General features: G+C 65.1%; 1 protein-coding gene across 1 annotated transcript; it reads right to left on the bottom strand.

Moving 5' to 3' along the window:
* Positions 1 to 2,325: 2,325 nt before the first annotated feature.
* Positions 2,326 to 16,294, bottom strand: RAB4B (RAB4B, member RAS oncogene family). The gene is made up of 8 exons (XM_075915546.2): positions 16,142 to 16,294; positions 10,719 to 10,799; positions 9,017 to 9,131; positions 7,970 to 8,032; positions 7,606 to 7,760; positions 6,619 to 6,714; positions 5,295 to 5,425; positions 2,326 to 5,106 (listed from the first exon to the last, which is right to left on the bottom strand). The coding sequence occupies exons 1-7, from the start codon at positions 16,155 to 16,157 to the stop codon at positions 5,310 to 5,312; spliced, it is 642 nt and encodes a 213-aa protein (XP_075771661.2). The 5' UTR covers positions 16,158 to 16,294; the 3' UTR covers positions 2,326 to 5,106; positions 5,295 to 5,309.
* Between the last annotated feature and the right edge of the window lie 4,320 nt (positions 16,295 to 20,614).

Genomic DNA, 20,614 nt, shown 5'->3' with positions numbered 1-20,614 from the left:
CAGGAGCAGCGTGGGGAGGGACACTGACAGGGCTGGGGGGAGCAGGAGCAGCGTGGGGAGGGACACTGGCAGAGCTGGGGGGGCAGGGCTGGAGTGACAGGGACTGGGGGTGGGAGTGAGGGGCAGTGGCAGGGCAGGGCAGGGCTGGGGGGGGAGTGAGGGGCAGTGGCAGGGCTGGGGGGGGGAGTGAGGGGCAGTGGCAGGGCTGGGGGGGGAAGGTACAAGCTCAGCAGCTCCCAGCCCTGGTGAGAAGAGGCTGTGCAGGGAAGCAGCCGCTGGAGCCGACCCTGGAGCCGACGTTCCCTGGGGCGGGGCGAGGGAGCACCGTGGGGCCAAAGCTCAGAGATGGGGCCTGGCCGGAGCCGGAGCGAGGGCTGCGCCCAGCGTTGGGTAACCGCCCCGGCGGTGCCAGTCCCCCCCCCCAGCCCGGTGGAGCCACCCCAGCCCATTGCTAGGCAGGGTCAGCTGTGCGGAGCCAGACCCACAAGCCCCTGTATGGAGCCAGCCGCACCCAAAGGCTCCGGCCCTGGGGGCGGCTGCGACAGCAACTTCCACTTGCCCGGAGGCCCAGTTAGGAGGGGAGGGAAATGTGCAGGGCCAGCTCCACCCAGCATTATAAATAGCCCAGGGCCTCAGGCACCGCCTGCTTCCTGGAAAACAGGGGGGGAGCGCAGACAGCCACAGCCCCTTGGGTGCGCACCACCCGCCTGCCCCGGGAGGACCTAGTCAGGCAGAGCCCCCCCCCCAGAGCAACTGCAGCCACTGCTGGGGGGGGTTGTTGTGCTGAGTAGAACAGGGCCGCTCTATCCCACCCCACAGCGCTGCAGGGACACAGAGCCTTCACCAGTAGCCAGGGTGACCCTGTGCTCTGATGGCCCGAGGCAGGGCGGGGGCTGATTGCGTGAGGACTGGGGCCAGCTGCAGGGGCTGGGCGGTGCCCCATAGATCCAAGGTAACCCCGCTGCAGCAGGTGAGATCCTGTGTCAGGGAGTTCCCCCGGCTCGCCCTTCCCTCGACTCCGGCTTAGCTGTTTCCTCTTCTGCCACAGACCCTGGGCACCCGGTTTGGGAGCCAGGGTGACTGACATTTGCAGCCAGGACAACAGGCCAGGGGGGACTTTTCCTAGGTTACCCCAACCAGCCAGGCCTTGCACTGGCAGCCAGCCCCCCCCCCCCCCCCAGCCCCTGCCACCACTCAGCAGCAGGCTGGGGAGGAGTGAACACGCGCTGGCCTCACTGCAGGGGTGACATGGACAAAGTGGGACTAAAATAAGGCACAAGCCCCCTCCCCCCCACCAGGACGCACCCTGGCCCCCTCAGAGCTCACTTGGGTGTGACAGGGTTTCGGCTGCAGGGTGGGGGGCATCCGCCACTGGGGGAGGGGGGAGCACAAGGAAGCCTGGGGCGAGTTCTGCTTTCCCCGCAGCCCCTGTACAGGTCAGGCCCCCCCCAGCCTTGGCTTAATGACACGCTCAGGAAAAGGATCAGGGCAGGGCTGGCTGTGCTGCCGGTTCCATCCTCCACCCCTACCCCCATGCTCCCATTCATGGGGGGGGGGGGGGGCGCTGATCTGAAGCCAGCAGACACGGGACTGGCACGGGCCAGGGACTTGGCCACTCCCTGACAAGAGTCAAGCAGCAGCACAGCGCCAATGGCCAGGCTCACGTGCCGCCGGCTCCCTGCAGCGCAGCACCCAGGGGCCCGGGGCCAGCCTCCTGTGCCCAGCAATAAGACGCAGGAGCCAGGGCTGGAAAACAAATACTTTATGGACAGTCACGTGTTCACAGCCTGAAGGCAGAGGGAGTTTCTCTCAGAGAGGAAATGGCCCAGGGCCAGACAGACACACCGGGTGGAATCCCACCGTGACCCCCTCCGCCCCCAGATTCAGGACGACTCAGGGGGAACCGAGCATGGGTCCTCCCCCCCCAGGCCACACCAGCAGCAGGCGGGACAGCCCAGGCAAGAGGCGAGCAGGAGGAAAGCCACAAACGCTTCCCTCCCCACCCCGCCTCACACACAGCAGCTTCAGCAGCAGAACACACCAGAGAACGGGAGCCGGGTCGGACAGAGCGCTTGCCCACACCCCGCCGGGCCGCAGCCGTTAACCCCCCCTCCCCGCCCACCCTAGAGCCTCAGTCACAGCCTGAGTTAGGGACTGGGGAGCCCCAGGAAGGGGCCAGTAGCTGACCGGATTGAGACAGATGCACTGAGCTCTCCCATCACCGCACGCTGATGGAGGATGACATGGCCCCGCTGGGGGGGGGGGGGGGGGGGTGGGTGTGTGTGTGTGGGTGGGGGGGGGTGGTGTGGGTGTGTGTGTGTGTGTGTGTGTGGGTGTGTGTGGTGGGTGTGTGTGTGTGAGGGGTACTGCCTGTGGGGGACCCCCCCACACACGACGCTGGAATGGATCCGCCGGTGATACTCAATTAGCTGTGCCCACGGGCCGATGGGAGAATTTTAGGACACGAGGCAGCTGCCTGTAAAGGACGTTGATCTCCAAGGGAAGCAGTAGCCCTCTGTCTAAGCAAGCCTACGTCAGCCTCCCTCCGCGGCGTGGGAGAGGGGACGCCGGCGCTCTCCGGCAAGCGGTGCAGAGCACGGGTGGTGGGGGGGGTCAGGGCAAGGCAGACGGCCCAGCGAAGATGCTCGTCCGTGAAGCGACGGGGGAACTGGGTTGTTCACAGTGTTCGTGGGGGGACACCCAGATTCGCAGAGGGAGGACTCTCCTCTGGATGGCTAGAGCTACTGAAACCCGCGGCACCTGGAGCTCAGAAATCACCACGGCCAACTTCTCTAAGTTTTGCCGAGACAGCCGAGTGCGGGAGCCTTCCCGTGGCTACTTGGAAAACTCCCTCCCTCTGTTGACTGTTCAGGGCATGAACAAAACAAATCTGCTGCAATGTGAACCCTCTCAAAGCACAGTGGAAAATTTGTGGCCAGGCGGTTTAGGAATTCTGGCGTTGTCGTCGTCAAACTTCCACCTGGAGCAACACCACACAAGGTGGAAACACGCAACGGCTCGCCAAGCTGCCCTGAAAGCCACCTGCTCTTTCCCCAAACAGATCCCCAACACGGCAGGCACGGCCTTGGAGCACAGAAAGCAGCCAGGAACGGGAGGGGACATCCTACAGAAATTCCAGAACGCACAATCCACGTGGGGCGTGTGGGCTGGGAGAAAGTCTATTAGCCCTTTCCGAAGCACGTAAAACCTCTCTCACACCTTACGCCACCATGCGGCAACAGGCCTGCACAGTTCCCTGATCTCATCACAATCCAGGCGACGCTCAGCGTTACAAACCCACGGGGAACACACGTGGCTCAGAACACGGAACGGTTTGCAACGGAGCGTTGACTTAATGAGCTTTGAAAGCGAAGGGAGAGGCTGCTTCCCCGTTTGGTTGAAGGAATCGACGTTTAACAGGGCGCCGGGCAGCGCTTGGTTGGTTTAGTCTTTGCTGTGGTGGTTCTACTGCACCCCTTGGTTTACTTCAAGTCCCCAGATGATTTACTGTTCAGGACAGTCTGGTGAATTTAACATACCAAAGGAGAGCAAAGTCCTTCTTCCCCGCCATGGAGGGGCGTGTCGGTAACAGAACCGTTGAGACTTTCTGCAGAGCTAACGCTTTCTTCTTTCCGCAAAAGCCTTTTACTTTTCCCAAAACCACGGTCTCCTCCAGCGCGCACATCTAACAGGATTCGGCACAAAAACGCTTCCTTGAAAGCGTCGCCGTCACAAACTCCGGCAAACAGCCGGCGCCGGGCAGCGTCCCAGGAATGGCTTCATACGTCCACGGCAAGAGACGTGGGTGTGTCTGTCCACATGGCTTTCCGACGGTAAAAAATGCCTTCATGCCACCGTGGAATCAGACGGGAGAACCTGCCTCCTGTGGTTCACAACGTTGTCTTAGTTTTTACCTCTGGCAACAAGTCCTCCGGCACTTCTAGCGGCTGCTCCTTTGCGAATGCGCCAGCTGGGAAAGGCCTTTCCTTTGCACGAGCGCCCGCGGTCTCCGTTCTGCTTTTCCCTGCACCGTTGCTGTCACGAGAACGACATGTGAAGCCCAATACGGAGACTTCAGGCTTTCGGTTTTGCCACCTCTCGCAAGCCAGCCCGGAGGACAGGCCGCGGCAAAGGGACTTGGATTCCTCACCCCGACGACCTTGCAGACGGAGACGGAAGTTTGGCACACGCAACCCAAAGGTTTTGGGGTAAACACGAGGCGGCCCAGCACAGAGAAATCCCGCTGGCCGGTCTGGGTTGAAAGCTCCGGTTCCACCGCGGCCGAGGCGACGTTTAGTCCCCGACGAGAACACGGGCCATGCCTGTGCTCACTCACAGCCGATGCTGCTATGGCAGGGAGAGGCAGCACCGCACAGCCTCCCCAAGGACATGCTCACATTTTAGAGGGCGAGCTGGTGGGCCGCCTATTGAGTATCACTGGCTCAGCAGTTTCCACGCGGGTGGCGCCGTGGTTTGGGCCTTTGCTCAGCCACCGTGCTGAGCTCTTGTTGGGGGCCGGGGTGGGCTGCAGGCAGAGCGGAGGCGAGAGGGGCGGCGAAGGGGCGCAGCAATACACCAAGGGGCCGCACGAGGACAAAGCAGATGGGGTCTGGCTGCTGCTACGCCCCCAGCGCCATTTCAAATCCAACCCGGCAGCCGTGGGCCGGAGTCCCTAGACGACTCGCACTGTCCAAGCCGGGCCAACATGTGCCGCTTTCAGCCTGAGGCGGAGCCACCAGAGACCGGAGCCCCAAAGGAGCCAGACACGAGCCCAGGGGGGTTAGGAGCCCAGACACAACCGGCTTTCAGGCCTTGGGAGCTTGTTGCTTTGGCAAACATCAGACCCGTGGTGTCTTCCCGTCGCTTGAGTGTCGCCATGGAGACGGGCCTGGGCCAGCCAAGGCCGGGGGGCGAGCAGCGGGCACTTGACGGAAGCCGCCGTGGCTGCGTACAATGGCAGGGGCCCTTTGCCACGTGGCCCCAGGGCGGGGGGGCGGCGCGGGCGCACGGCTTGGGAAGCAGGGCTCAGCGCGCGAGGCGTGTGGTCCTGGGACGAGAAGAGAAAGTGCTTCGGCCCCGAGGGGCCCGACTGGCCACGGTCCAGTGCTGGGAAGGGAAGAGAGAGTCAGTGACCCGGGCGAGGGGCGTGGGCGCGGTCCCACCAGGGGGAGGTGCCTGGACGGGCCTCTCTGCCCCCAGCACCCCACTGCCGGAGCCCGCCGCACAACCAGCCCCGCAGGAGGCCCCGGCCGGCCCCTCCTGTCCCCGGCCGGCCCCTCCTGTCCCCGGCTTACTTGCGACAGGCGACCTCAGCAGCTGCAGGGCGGCTTGCTCTGTGCTTGGGCCCCGCGGGGCTGCTTCAGGTGGCGCAGGGAGGTGTCGCCGTACTGGATCCCGGAGCCCATCCTCTCGGGGTCCAGCTCACCTAGGCCGACAGAGCAGCGCTGAGCAGGGGGAAGCACGACACACACACAACCCCCCCCGGCTGCAGGGGGCAGGAGAGGAGTCCCCCAGACTCTTCTTGGAGGGGCAGGGCCAGCTGGGGGTGTCCCAGCTCAGCCAGGCACCCCCTGGGCTCAGTCCCCTCCTCCCAGACTCCAGCGGAGCCGTGGGGCAGGAGCAAACCCTGCTGGAAAGTCCGGCGACCCCATGGCAACCGGGCAGCTCAGCAGCCCGGAGAACGGGTCACACGCCCACCTCCTGCCCCTGGGGTATTTCAGCGAGAGCCTGGGGCCGTCTCAGGCAGGGCCTGGCACAAGGGGGGGAGGGGGCATCTCAGGCAGGGCCCGTGCAGCGCCCCGCGCGGGGGGGGGGGTCCCAGGCCGGGCCCGTGCAGCGCCCCACACAAGGGGGGGGTGTCCCAGGCAGGGCCCGTGCAGCACCCCGCACAAGGGGGGTGTCCCAGGCCGGGCCCGTGCAGCGCCCCGCACAAGGGGGGAGGGGTCCCAGGCAGGGCCCGTGCAGCGCCCCGCACAAGGGGGGGGGGGTCCCAGGCAGGGCCCGTGCAGCGCCCCGCACAAGGGGGGGGGGGGTCCCAGGCAGGGCCCGTGCAGCGCCCCGCACAAGGGGGGGGGTCCCAGGCCGGGCCCGTGCAGCGCCCCGCACAAGGGGGGGGGTCCCAGGCCGGGCCCGTGCAGCGCCCCGCACAAGGGGGGGGTCCCAGGCCGGGCCCGTGCAGCGCCCCGCACAAGGGGGGGGTCCCAGGCCGGGCCCGTGCAGCGCCCCGCACAAGGGGGGGGTCCCAGGCCGGGCCCGTGCAGCGCCCCGCACAAGGGGGGGGTCCCAGGCCGGGCCCGTGCAGCGCCCCGCACAAGGGGGGGGTCCCAGGCCGGGCCCGTGCAGCGCCCCGCACAAGGGGGGGGGGGGGTGTCCCAGGCCGGGCCCGTGCAGCGCCCCGCACAAGGGGGGGGGGGTGTCCCAGGCCGGGCCCGTGCAGCGCCCCGCACAAGGGGGGGGGGGGGGGTCCCAGGCAGGGCCACGCATGGGCCGGTCGCAGCGAAGGCTGCTCAGTAACGTGCCCATCACTCAGCGTTACAGACGAGTTCCCCTCCTGGCCGAGGCTGGAGGTTCAGGCTCCGCAGCAGCCTCGCCCGCCCACGGGCCCCGCTCTGCCCCTACCGGACTCGATTTTGTTCAGGATGTTCCTTGCACATTTTAGAAACGCTTCCTCCACGTTCTCCCCGGTCAGCGCGCTGGTCTCCAGGAACATGAGCTCTGCCGGGGCGAGAGCAGCAGCAGGTAACCAGCGCGCAGCGCCCGGCTGGGGAACTCCCCGCCCACGGCCCGTTGGCTCAGCTTACGCCCCGGGCAGCGCCTGGCACCCGCAGAACGAGGCCCAGCCCCACCCGGAGCGTCCAGTCCAGCCATGTGGGACACAGGGTAAGCGCCCCCTGGTGGCCACCCAGTGTTGCTGGCTGCCCACAGCTCCACAGGGCAGGGGGTCAGCAAGCAGCCCCCTCCCACCCCCAACAGCGACCAAGCAGCCTCCCCACGCCAGAGAGGGGGAAGGAGGCAGGACGGGATCGCTCAGGAGTCCTTTGGGGCCTTTAACTCTGGCCTGGCAAGGACGGCAGAGTTACCAACCTCGGGGCAGATGCCAGCTCGCCCCACCGGCACCACCTCCGGGCCCTGAGAGCACCCCCTGCTCCTAGCACTACCCAAACCCCTGCCCCTCAGCATCCCCTAGCGGGGCCAGCCCTGCCTGTCTAGGGAGAGCATCCCCTCCTGAGGCCCCCTGCCCCACTCCCTGCCCCCCAGCATCCCCTAGCACCACCCTGGGGCCAGCCCTGCCTGCCTAGGGAGAGCATCCCCTCCTGAGGCCCCCTGCCCCACTCCCTGCCCCCCAGCATCCCCTAGCACCACCCTGGGGCCAGCCCTGCCTGCCAGGGGAGGGCCCCACCCCCCCGTCCATAGCTCTCTACGTTGCTGGACCCAGCTCGGCTGTGGGGGGACTGCAGGACGCTCACGCACCCCTCCGCCCCAGGCTCACGGGGAAGCAGGCCAGCTCTGACAAGGGCACATCCATGAGGAACCCCCCCCCCCCCCCCCACCACGGAGAGGGCCCACCAGGACCAGGCCAACGAGCCCCCAGCGCCCCCCCGGTACCGTTCTCTTGCGCGAAGCGGGAGGCTTCCAGGAAGGTCACTTCCCGGTCAGCATCCAGGTCCCTCTTGTTCCCGCTGAGGATGATGACGATGTTGGGGCTGGCGAGCGTCCGGGCGTCCGTCAGCCAGTTGGTCAGCGCGTTGTAGGTCTCCCGGCTGGAACACAGGGGCCGGGGGCAGCCACTTCTCGTCAATCCCAGAGCAGGTGCTCGCCCCCCACTCAGCCCCACGTGCAGATGCCCCACCCAGAACGGGGGCTTGTTCTGGCTCCATGGCTTTAAGCTAGTGCTACCGAACCCCCGGCCAGGGAGCCCTGGACACCCCCACAGCCCGGCCCCGCCTGCGGGAGCTGCCCAGGCACCCACCTGGTGATGTCGTACACCAGCAGGGCCCCGGCAGCGCCGCGGTAGTAACTTCTGGTCACCGACCTAGAGAGAAAGGAGAGAGACTCAGCCGGCGCCGGGGACGGAGCCCTTCCATGGGCTCTCAAGCCCCAGAACTCGGACGTCCCAGCCCACCAGCCCAGTGACCCCGTCCCCACGGCGAAGAGGGGTGCTGGGGGCCAGCCGGAGAACAGGGGGGAGGGTCTGGCGCCACCTCAGAACGGCGAGGTGAGCTCCTCGTGGACGCTGGCCACCTGCCCCCAGGCTGAGACGGGCACTCGCCAATGGGAAGGGCACCCCAAGGGGCATCCCTTTGCCCCTGGGGCCGGAGCCGGCAGCGCCCATGTGCCATGTGCCCAGCAGCAGGGCCGCCCATGTGCTGAGTGCCCGGGGCCGGTGCCACCCCTGTGCTGGCACCGCCCATACGCCGCACACCCAGGGCCAGGGCCAGCACAGACCTCGTGCCGTGCACCCCGGGGTGGGGCCGGTGCTGCTAATGCGCCCAGGGACTGGCTCCGGCCATGCGCCACGCACCTGGGGGCGGGGCCGGCTCCATCACTTGGCAGGCGCACAGAAATGGCCCGGCGGGCACCACGTTGGGGACCACTGATGTAAGCTCTGCAGGGGAGGGGCTAGATAGAAGAGGGTCCCCCATCTCGGTGGGGCCTTTAAGTGCTGCCGTAATACCACAGCGGAAATGCAGGGACGGCTCCGGGGCTAGGCCCGCGTACAGCATCCCTCCTGCTTCCAGACTCAGCCCCACATAGGCCTCTCCCCGCTGGGTAGCACCGGTGCGGAGCGTTGTGCTGCGCTGGGAGCCATCCGCCATGTCCCACCCCAGAGGGGGCTACAGGGCGGGGGGAAGCGACCCCTGTTCACACCTGCTGCTCACACGGGGCTGCTGGGCCTCCCCCCCCAATATTTTAGTCAGTCTCCGGAGTGAGACTGGAAAGGCGGCTGCCACGGGGCACGTTCCTTGGCCGTCACTCCGGATCCCCGGCAAACTCCCCCTGGCCGGAGAGGTGTTACCTGAACCGTTCCTGTCCCGCCGTGTCCCAGATCTGCAGTTTCACCGTCTTCCCCCCGACATTGACGACCTTCGACCCAAACTCCACGCCAATCGTGTGGTTGGAATCCTGCTTGACTGGAGGAGGCAGAGCGCCCAGGTCAGCGGAGGAGCCTGGGGGTCTAAGAGCGGATTCCCGAGAGCCACGGCCCAGCTGCAACCGCGGGATTCAGCCCCACGCAGCCGGGAGGGCTCAGCTGCCCACACAGAGCGGCGGGGTGCGAGGGAGGGTGTAACTTACAGGGCTTTTAGGGCTACCCGAAGGGACAATATTAGCAAGACAGATGCTCAGTACAGACCAGCTCCATAGTTCTTCTAGAGCCCCTCACTCCCCACCCACAGCTCTGCCCCACCAGCCCCGGGCTCCCCCAGCCCTGCCGGTGCCCCTCACTCCGCACCCACAGCTCCGCCCCACCAGCCCCAGGCTCCCCCAGCTCTGCCGGTGCCCCTCACTCCGCACCCACAGCTCCGCCCCACCAGCCCCAGGCTCCCCCAGCTCTGCCGGTGCCCCTCACTCCGCACCCACAGCTCCGCCCCACCAGCCCCGGGCTCCCCCAGCCCTGCCGGTGCCCCTCACTCCCCACCCACAGCTCCGCCCCACCAGCCCCGGGCTCCCCCAGCTCTGCCGGTGCCCCTCACTCCCCACCCACAGCTCTGCCCCACCAGCCCAGGGCTCCCCCAGCCCTGCCGGTGCCCCTCACTCCCCACCCACAGCTCCGCCCCACCAGCCCCGGGCTCCCCCAGCCCTGCCGGTGCCCCTCACTCCCCACCCACAGCCCTGCCCCACAGCCCCGCCCCACCAGCCCCTCACTCCCCCATCCCTGCCGGTGCCCCTCACTCCCCACCCACAGCCCCGCCCCACCAGCCCCTCACTCCCCCATCCCTGCCGGTGCCCCTCACTCCCCACCCACAGCTCTGCCCCACCAGCCCCGGGCTCCCCCAGCCCTGCCGGTGCCCCTCACTCCCCACCCACAGCTCCGCCCCACCAGCCCAGGGCTCCCCCAGCCCTGCCGGTGCCCCTCACTCCCCACCCACAGCTCCGCCCCACCAGCCCCGGGCTCCCCCAGCCCTGCCGGTGCCCCTCACTCCCCACCCACAGCCCTGCCCCACCAGCCCCTCACTCCCCACCCACAGCTCCGCCCCACCAGCCCCGGGCTACCCCAGCTCTGCCGGTGCCCCTCACTCCCCACCCACAGCCCCGCCCCACCAGCCCCTCACTCCCCCAGCTCTGCCGGTGCCCCTCACTCCTGACTCTCAGCTCCTGCCCCCCCAGCACTGCCAGTGCTCCTCACTCCCCATTCACAGTCCCAGCCATGGTGGGAGCGGGGGCTGCTCCAGTTCAGCCGTGGAGGACGGGGGGGGGGGGGGGGGGGGCACTCCAGACCAGCCGAGGTGGGCAGGGAGGATGCTCCAGTTCAGCCAAGGCAGGCAGGGGGGACCGCTCCAGCCCAGCCAGTGGCCCTCCCGCCAGCGTCCCCTTTAATTGGTTAGCCAATCAAACGAGACTTCACACCCCTAAAGCCGACCTTTCGGGAGTTAAAGAACAGAGCGGACCCCAAGTTCCATGACTGTGTGGTGGGATCTTTCCTTTGCGAGGTGCTGGGGAGTGTCTCAGGTATTAGGAAGCCCACGGGATCACAACAGACGTGAGAGAAGGCTACTTACATTTACTCTCGATAAACTGATGGAGGAGACAGGACTTCCCGGTCCCCGCACTTCCTATCACAAGGAACTTGAAGAGGAAATCTGGAGAGCAAAAGCACCACACGTGTAACACTTGGGGGGGCGTGTTCTGTGTAAGGGGTGACAGAAAGCAGCTTCTTAACCCTTCTTCAGGAACTTGCACTGGATGCTCCTTGCAAGTCACCGACTCTCTCTGTGCCCCAGTAAAAGAGACCCTCCCCCCTCCTTTTGCCCATCTGAATCTTGTCTAGTTTGACGGTAAGCTCACTGAGGGAGGGGGCGTGCTAGGAGCACGTGGCTTCCGCTGCGCCAGGCGCTGCACATCTCAGCCTGGTGCCTTTTGGCACCGCTGATAACTCACCGAATGGTTATTTGCACCCCCTTCTGTGTTAGCCCTTCCCCGTCTGCTCACAGCCCGGCACGGAGGCAAGCTGAAGAGATCTCCAGCAGCCACCAAGTTAGAACAGCGCAGGGGCAACCCGGCCGGCAGAGCAGAGAAAGGAGGCCCCCAGGCGTAGGGATAAGAGGCAGACCGGAAGAGCTTCGAAAGGATCTCACAAAACTAAGCGACTGGGCAGCAAAATGGCAAACGAATGTTAACGTCGATACATGCCAAGTGATCACACAACCCCAACGAGACATGGAAAACGATGGGAACTAAATTAGCGGCTACCACTCAAGAGAGAGACCTTGAGGTTCTTGTGGCTAGTTCTCTGCAAACCACTCCCATGTGCAAGAGCAGCCAAAAGAGCAAACAGCGTTCGGAATCATTAAGAAAGGGACAGAGACGGAGAGTGAGACTAGCTCATTGCCTCTGTGTAAATCCATGGGACTCCCACAGCCTGTGGTCTGCTGCATCTCTCACACAGGTATCTGGGCATTTGAAAAAGTTCAGAAGAGGGCAACAAAACTCACGAGGGGTTCAGAACGGCGGCCGCGTGAGGAGAGATTCATCCAACTTTTCAGCTTAGAAAAGCGGAGACTACGGAGGGATACGGTAGCGGTCGAGCAAATCGGAGACAGGACAGTGGGCGAGACGGACTCGGCACGTTCTAAAGCCGATCGGACGGATGGATTTCCTGGAGTGTGCCGCATCGGCCCCCTGTCCCGCAGCCGGGCACCAGACAGAACCTTGCGGCTGTCCCTTGGAATCCCATACGCTCCCTGCGGATGCCAGTTCCTTCCGGCTGCTTTGGAAGGAGCAATCCCTGGCTTGGGTTCGAACCTGTTAGCAGTGGCGCGACGTTGGCGCCTCGAGACGCCCTGCTATGGGGTGCCCCCTGCCCAGAGACAGGCCTTGTTCACAAGCACCAGCTGGGCCACGTTAGTTATGCCAGTCTGGGGACGGGGCGCCATCCGCTCCTAGTCTGGGCCCCACACCTCCGGCGCGGCGTCCTCCCGCAGGGGACGGGGAGCAAGCCACAGCGGTGGAAGCTAGCAACGCGAATCTGTACTCAGGGTCCTGGGCTGGCTTGCACGGCTCATGCCAGACCAAAGCCTGGTTTACACCCTACCCACTAGGCCACACCGTTTCTTCAAAATCCCCCCCAGACAAGCGAGAGAGGGGATCTGAAAAGCCAGCTCGCCTGCGCTGCCGGGAGAGGACCAGAGTCCTTGGCCGACATGTCCAGACCTGGCCCCCGGGCAGCCGCCCCCTGAAAGCATCAGGCCAAATGCCCAGGTGCCATTAAACTTTCACGCCTCTGGGAAGCTCATTTCAGAGGGTGTGGGGGGGAAAACACAGCGAACCCCACCCCCCTTGAGAGAGAAGCGCAGGGACGCAGACAGCCCCAGCACTGGGGTCTCTGGGCACCCATCCGCTGGCAGAAAAGCCTTTTCCAGATGGGGAATTGGAGGTGTAGAGCAGACGCTTGCTCAACATCACAGAGGGAGTCTCCGACACAACAGGGAACCAAGCCCGAGTCCCTCCCTCAAGTCCGGGTCTGGTCTCAGGCTGCTTGTTTACTCGGCTCAGCATACTGGATTGAGGCAGCTTCACGCCCCACTCGCGCTCTTGCACAGGAGCACGGCCACGTCAGCTCTGACCACGGCTCCCGTGGCCCACCGTGAAGGGATGTAAGAATGCCGTCGATTAACCGATTAGCAAAAGCATATCGGTGAATGCTGTAGACTACACGCATTTCCCCGCCCCCCAGTAAATTTGTTAGCAGGCTGGCCAGCAGCCTGGCTCAGTCCTGGCTTGCACCAGGTGTGGGACCTACCCCCGCTGCAGCTCTGCATTTGAAGTGTGTTAGGAGCCGGGCAGGCAGCCTGGCTCAGTTCCAGCTCGTGGTGGATCCAGAAACTCAGACTACCTCTCCGCCCCCAACAAGGGCTGCTGCCATCCTGCGCTGTTGCCTCTGTATCAGAGGCAGCAGCACACGGCAATAGCCAGTCTGCAAGGGGAACTGGTTTTTAAACTGGCTCCCCTCATGGACCAGCTCCCGCCTGGCCCCCCGCGCTGCTGCCTCTGATACAGAGGCAGCATCACAGTGGCAGGGGTTCCTCAGGAATGGGGCCAGAGCGCACGGATGATAGAATAGTCAAATGACCGATAAGAATTCATGAGGTGAATCGACTATTCAATTAACCGATATTTAACACCGTGGTTAGCCTGGACAGCTCGAAGGGAGGTGCAAGATGCCCCATGTGGACCAATGGTGGAACAATGTACCAGCCGTGGTCTCAACCCACCATATGTATCCACCTTTGAGCGTCTAGTCTTCTGCACAACCTGAGGGCATCGAATCCCAAACGCCCTCGCAATGCAAGCAGAAGTGTTCTCACTGGTTTCCCGGCCACACCAGAGAGCTGGAGGCCAGGAGAGACCGCTGGGCTCCCAGAATCAGACACAGCAGCCTGGCAGGGACTGCAGTAAGTCATCTCGGCCCACCCCCTGCATTGAGGTCAGGCTAAGCAATCTAGTCTAACCCCAGGCACAGGATTTCCCCAGAGCAACACTTCCTCTCTGAACCATGGCAAATCTCTTAGCAAAACCTTGCCCCATGATATGAAACAGCCAGCGGTGAGAACACGTCACCCTCCCTTAACTTAGCGATCCATGTAGCTCGGAGAGAAAGGCTTCCTCCGGCAAGCAAACAATCGGCCTTCAGTTAGTCAGTTCCCAGCGTTACCTCGTGTACAAGGGAAATATTTTGGATGTTCTTTCCCAGAAAGCATCAAGGGCTTTAGGTTTCCTATCGCCTAATCTTAAACCCCGGGACCAGGCCCAGGGAAGTGTGGGCACAGCAAACAGAAAACCTTTGCCACGATCAAAGGGAACTCCGTTATCTTGAAACCTTTCAGGAGCACAAAAGTACTTTCAGCCCTGGTACCTGCCTCTCGGTGGGTGTGTGTTCACCTGTGTCACGTGGCCGGGGTGCCGCACAACACACCACACAGGCAGCAGCCGGTACAGAGTAAACAGCGGGCCCAGTGAAACCAGAGACATTAAGTGCAGGGCCAGGCCCAAAGAAAACCAAGCGGAGAGAGATTTCCCCAGATCCTCCGGCGAGTTGCCAGCAAGATGATTTGAAATAAACTCCATCCTTGAACAGCCCCGCAGCGAAGGTCCGAGGGCCAAGCTAGCCAGCTTCGTATGGTGCCAGCTGGGACAAGGTGATTGCTATACTGAAGGCGCAACGCCAGCCCAAGCCTCTGCAGGCACACAGTGACCCTGGGACCAACACACCGCACAATTGTAACTTAGACATCACCACAGCAACAGCATCGGGGCTTGGGCCGGCCCGACCGCAGCTCGCAGGCACAAATTTTGCACCTCCCATGGTGACGGAGCGACACGGACCCAACTTGGCAGCGTCGACTCGCCTTATACCTGTAGCAGTAATGCAGCCGCCCCTTCCCATCCTGCAATGGGCCAGTCTAGAGGAGCTGCATCAATTCTACAGGGCTTGGAGAGCGGTAACTAGCTGGTTTAACTTCACCCATGCCGTTCCAGCACTGCACGTTGCGTAGGGACAAGGCCCTGGGGTTTCACTTCAATGCTAGCGGCCATCTCGCTCTCTCCCTAATAGAGGCGCCCTGTGTGTTCTCATCACACGGTACACGTTCCTAATAGCGGCTTCCTCCCGTCCTACGTCCTTACATAGCCACAGTCCGTCCTCCAAATCGCCCTGCTGCAGGGGGGTTAAACTTTCCTTCCTCATGACCCAGATGAACAAAATCGCTGATGCCGCGACCCAACGTGATTCGCAAATCCCCCAGCTCTCGCCTGGCACCGCCTTCTGGGGGATGGGGGTCCGCAGGGGCTCAGCTTTGCCCCAGAGGTGCCCCCTTCCCCTCCCCACTCCAACCTCCGTCCTCACCACTCCTGAGACTCCTGTTCCCTGCAGTGACACCCAATCCCAACCGCCCCCCCCAATTCCTCCCCACCTCCCACAAACTCACCTCCTGCCCCTCCTCAATGCACCCAACTGCAGGGCATGCACCCCCCCTTGCATTAATACCCCCGGACACAGCTCAGGCCCCCCCCACCTGCACCCCCCACCCCTGCAGCCCCCCGCACAGCTTGCCACTCTGTCCCCCTCACAGCTGCCCCCCCCACCCCGGCACCCCCTAGCAAACACACAGTTCGCCCCCCCACAGTCCCCCACCTGCACCCCCCGCACAGCTTGCCACTCTGACCGCCCCGTGCCTGCACCCTCCACACCTGCACCCTCCCCCACACACACACACACAGCTCGCCCCCCCGCACCTCCCCACACACACACAGCACCCCCCCACACAGCTCGCCCCCCCGCGCCTGCACCCTCCACACACCCACACACACACAGCTCGCCCCCCCCTGCACCCCCCCACACCTCGCCCCCCCGCACCCCCCCACACAGCTCGCCCCCCCCGCGTCTGCACCCCTCCACACACACAGCTCGCCCCCCCCGCGCCTGCACCCCCCACACACACACAGCTCGCCCCCCCGCACCTGCACCCCCACACAGCTCGCCCCCCCCCCCCGCGTCTGCACCCCCCACACACACAGCTCGCCCCCCCGCACCTGCACCCCCCCCACACAGCTCGCCCCCCCCGCACCTGCACCCCCACACACACAGCTCGCCCCCCCCGCGCCTGCACCCCTCCACACACACAGCTCGCCCCCCCCGCGCCTGCACCCCCCCCACACAGCTCGCCCCCCCGCACCTGCACCCCCCCACACAGCTCGCCCCCCCACACAGCTCGCCCCCCCCCGCACCTGCACCCCCCCACACACACAGCTCGCCCCCCCCAGCGTCTGCACCCCCCCCCCACACACAGCTCGCCCCCCCCGCGCCTGCACCCCCCCCACACACACAGCTCGCCCCCCGCACCTGCAACCCCCCCCACAGCTCTCGCCCCCCCCCCGCCCCCCCGCCTGCACCCCCCCCAGCTCGCCCCCCCCGCGCGGCCCTCACCGTAGCTCTCGGACATGCTGGCGCCGGCGCGGGGCAGGGGCCGAGGCGCGCGGCGGGATATGGCGGCCCCCAGGATCCACCAATATGGCAGCGCCCGGAGACCCGGCCGGGGGAGGCGCTTCCGGGTCCGTGCGCGGCCACGCCGACGTGCGCGTGACGTCAGACAGGGGCGGGGGGCGGGGCTTAGAGGAAAGGCTGGTGGTGGGCGGTGAAAGGGGCGGGGCTCGGAGCCGGGACCCCTGGGTGCTGTCCCTGGCTCTGCGAGGGGAGTGGGGGCTAGTGGTTAGAGCAGAGGGGCTGGGGGCCGGGACCCCTGGGTGCTGTCCCTGGCTCTGCGAGGGGAGTGGGGGCCAGTGGTTAGAGCAGAGGGGCTGGGGGCCGGGACCCCTGGGTGCTGTCCCTGGCTCTGCGAGGGGAGTGGGGGCCAGTGGTTAGAGCAGAGGGGCTGGGGGCCGGGACTCCCGGGTTCCCTCCCTGGCTCTAGGAGGGGAGTGGGGGTCAGTGGTTAGAGCAGAGGGGCTGGGGGCCGGGACTCCCGGGTTCCCTCCCTGGCTCTAGGAGGGGAGTGGGGGCCAGTGGTTAGAGCAGAGGGGCTGGGGGCCGGGACTCCCGGGTTCCCTCCCTGGCTCTAGGAGGGGAGTGGGGGCCAGTGGTTAGAGCAGAGGGGCTGGGGGCCAGGACTCCTGGGTTCCCTCCCTGGCTCTGGGAGGGGAGTGGGGGCTAGTGGTTAGAGCAGCTGGCGGTCACACACAGTGTTCAGAGCAGTGCGTGTAGCCTTTTCCCCACAGGCTGGTCCTGTAACATCTGCATCCTCCCCCTACAGCCCTTGTCAATAACCCGTGGTGGGTGACTGGGCGCAGCCCCTAGAAAGGCCTGGGACAGACTCTCCCAGACCAGGCCAGAACAATTGTGAACCGGGCCACCCTGAGGCGAGATGGATCTACACGTGAAATTGCTTTGCTGGGGGGGGGTCACCTCCCTTCCCCGGGCTGTGCCCCACACCAGTCCTGAGCAAGCCCTGCTGTGCCAAGAGGGGAACAAGGAATTAAACCCACTTCCATTTTGTCCAGCTTTCTCTGTAATCCCAGCATGGGGCGCCTCTCACAGGCCTGGCATTTCCACAGAACCTCCCAGGTCCCCACATCAGTCCACGCCAAGAATGAGGGGGAACCCGTTGCATACCAGAGGGGGAAACTGAGGCACAGAACAACAGCAAGAACTGAGTCTGTGGGGAGGGAGGGGGGGGATTGGCACGGATAGCAGAATTAGAACCCAGGACTTCCCTGGCTGCTCGCAGACTCTCTCTCTAGCCAGCTCCTCTGAGTGTAGCAACAAGAGTTTGCCCTGCTGGGCACTGAGATGCAGCCACCTCTGGGGCGGAGCGGCTGTGCGCGCAGGAATCTCTCAGACAGCAGGGACACGTGGCCATCTGAGCCGCAGGAGCTGTGTGACAGCTGCACAGGAACACTGAACCGAACTGTGCAGCTAGCGCTGAGATGCGCTCACCTCTGGGGTGGGGCGTGGGGGGACCGTCGCGTTGCCCCATCAAGAGATATTTCCATGGGAAGGTGTAAACCTGCAGTGAGGCTCCTGCAAAGCAGAGACTGGCACAGAGGCAGGAGTAACTCAGCGTGAGAGAGGCCTTTCCGCCAGGACACTAACCCTGGAAGGGGAGTGTGGGCGAGTGGTTAGAGCAGGAACGCTGCGAGCCAGGACTCCTGGGTTCCTTGGCTTCTGTGCCATGGGGCTAAGGATGCGGCGGCTGGCACGTGTCTAGGAGAAGCAGCCACCTCGATCGGGCCCTTGGCATGAAGGGCCAGGCAGGGGGAGCACAAGGAAGGTCCATCTCCCCCTGCTGCTGCCTTGGTGCAGCCCAATGGTCTCTGCCCCAGGTCAGAGGAGCCTCCCGGGTCTCACCAGGGCCCTGTACCCCCCACCCATCTGTGTACTTGCTGGGAAGGGCGGGGGGGTGCACTAGCTGCAAAGGGACCGCCGGGCTGGTTCTCCCTGGACACCCCACCTGCCTTCCCCCGCCCCGCCCGGGTGGGACAGGGAATGCTGCACCCTGAGAGTCCAGTGGGCCTAGTGGGCAGAGCAGAACTCCTGGGCTCTCTCCCCTCCAGCCCCAGGCAGATGCTCTGATCTGGGGAACCTCCTGACTCAGGATCCAGGCTGGAAAATCTGCCCCCCCCCCAGCAGTGTTCCCAACAGGACCCTAGTCAGCAACCCCTCCCCGCCTGGGGCTAATGGCTCCAAGGAGCCTTGGGGAGCAGAGCCCCCCCCCCCAACAGAAGCCTGGCTCAGCGAAGCCATGAGGAACTTAGCAGAGGGCGGGTCCAGCCAGAGCCCCCTCCAAGAGAGACCAGCTTAGCCCCAAGCTAGGGAAGAACCCAGGACTCCTGGCTCTAACCACTAGCCCCCACTCTCCTCCCTGAGCCAGGAGAGAACCTAGGAGTCCCGATTCCCTTCTGCCCTGGCACTGCATGGGCCGGGTGCTGGGACCCCCCCAGCTCAGGCCCCTTCCCTTATCCACAGGCCCCAACAAGCCCTGCCCCGCGGGGAGGCACAGGACCGCTGGGCGCGGCAGGTAGCAGCAGCTGTACCATGGACTCCCTGTACCTGCCAAGCAAACACGCCCTCCCTGTGCCAAGGGGGGGCAGCCACACCCCTGCCAGCCAGTTCCTGGAACAGCCTGGGGGGGAGGCAGGGCTGGGCCCGGGCCAGGGGGGAAATGGGGGTTGAAGGGATCCACCCATATGGCTCCCTGCAGTCCAGGAAATCGAAGCCAGCGGGCATCTGGTAGACGGGGGGTGGGAGCCAGGACTCCTGGGTTCTCTCCCCGGCTCTGGGAGGGGAGTGAGGGCCAGTGGGGAGAGCAGGGGCTGCTGGGAGCCAGCTGCTTTGCTTTCCCCATAGTTGATGCTGGTTAAGGGGCTGGGGTCAGACCCGCAGCGGGTGGCCTTTGGCAGCGTTCCAGTTCGATCCTGGCCCTGCGCCAAGCCAGGCAGGGTTTTTCCAGCCTCGTGGCCCGGATTCCTGTTTTCCGAAAAGCAACTGGGGTTTGCCCCACGGAATCCAAGCTTCCCAGTTCCAGGAAAGGCTCCTGAGCCCCTAGAGCCATGGGGGGCGCTGAGCAAGGGGGCAGAGACAGGGCGGAGTACCGTGGGGGTATAAAGTCCCGGAAAATCTATCCACAGGGGAATTTTCCGTGGGGGATTCCCTGCTTCCGAGTTCCCCGCCCCCTGTGAGGCGGATCATTATGTGCCACAGCCCGAACTTGTAACAAGATGCAGCCAGCTCTGGGGTGGGGCACGGTGGGCAGCACCCAGCTCCCAGCAGCCCCCCCTCCCGGAGATCACAGCCCCCACATGCTACCTCTCTCCTTTTTGGGACGCCCCTTTGCCCAGGCGTTGGAGCAGCCCTGGTAGAGGGATGCAGCCAGCTCTGGGGTGGGGCACATCGGGCAGCACACGGCTTCCTTCAGAGATTCCCCCCGCCACTCCTACATCAATCCCTGACCTTGGGACGAGAGGCCCCAGCACCCAGACTCTGGGGCACCCCACAGGCAGATCTGGGGCTGTGGGCTCAGCTTCCCCTGTTGACAGGGCGAGCTGGGGCCACTGATAAGAGCAGAGCCAGCTACAACTTCCAGCAGGGACCACGGCAGGGGAAGGACAATAAAAGCCCCCCCCCCCCCCCCCCCAGGGAGCCGTCTCTTCCCTCCCAGAGCCAGGAGAGAACTCAGGAGTCCTGCCCTGCCCCCTGCTCTAACCACTAGACCTGGCCCTCCTCCCCTAGGGGATGCTGGCAGTAGGTGGGCACTGACATAGTCCCACTCCCACTGGATCTCTGGAATGCTGGTGCCAGCTGGCTGGTCCTGCTGAGCCTGGCACTGGGTCCTGGGGCCCCCCCAGCTGTGGGCTCACGCGACTAGAAGTGAGCTGAGAGAAGGGATCTGGCCGGGGTGAGACTAGCAGACTGGGCGTCAGGTTTCCCGGGTTCTCTCCCCCGCTCTGGGAGGGCAGTGGGGGCTAGTGGTTAGAGTGGAGGGGCTGGACGCCAGGATTCCTGTGTTCTCCCCCCAGCTCTGGTTTGGCAGTGGGAGCTAGTGGTTACAGTGGGGGCGGGGAGGCTGGGAGCCAGGAGGCTCTCCCCCCCCACCCTGGATAATACAAAAGCCAGGGGCAATGCCCTTTCTACCCGGGCACCCGCCCTGGGCAAACACAGGCAGCTGCCGGCTCTAACCTGCAGGGACGCTGAGGGGGGGGAGCCCAGAACCACAGCACCCCCAGCTCTTGGCAAACCTTGGGCCCGAGCCAGTGAAGGCCACAGTGGTCACGCACCTGGCGCTGGGTGGGGTGGGGCTGAGGCCCTGTGGCCTGCTTGGGGGGCTCGCCCGGCCTGTGTAGCAGGTGCTGCATGCGGAGGTCTGGGCAGCGCCCCGCTCACGGGGGCCACTGGGCTTGGGGGAGC

This window comes from Pelodiscus sinensis, chromosome 18 (genome assembly GCF_052426305.1).
Source record: "Pelodiscus sinensis isolate ZL-2025 chromosome 18, ASM5242630v1, whole genome shotgun sequence".
In the NCBI taxonomy this organism is placed as follows: domain Eukaryota; kingdom Metazoa; phylum Chordata; order Testudines; family Trionychidae; genus Pelodiscus; species Pelodiscus sinensis.
This window is presented reverse-complemented; position numbering and strand designations above follow the sequence as displayed.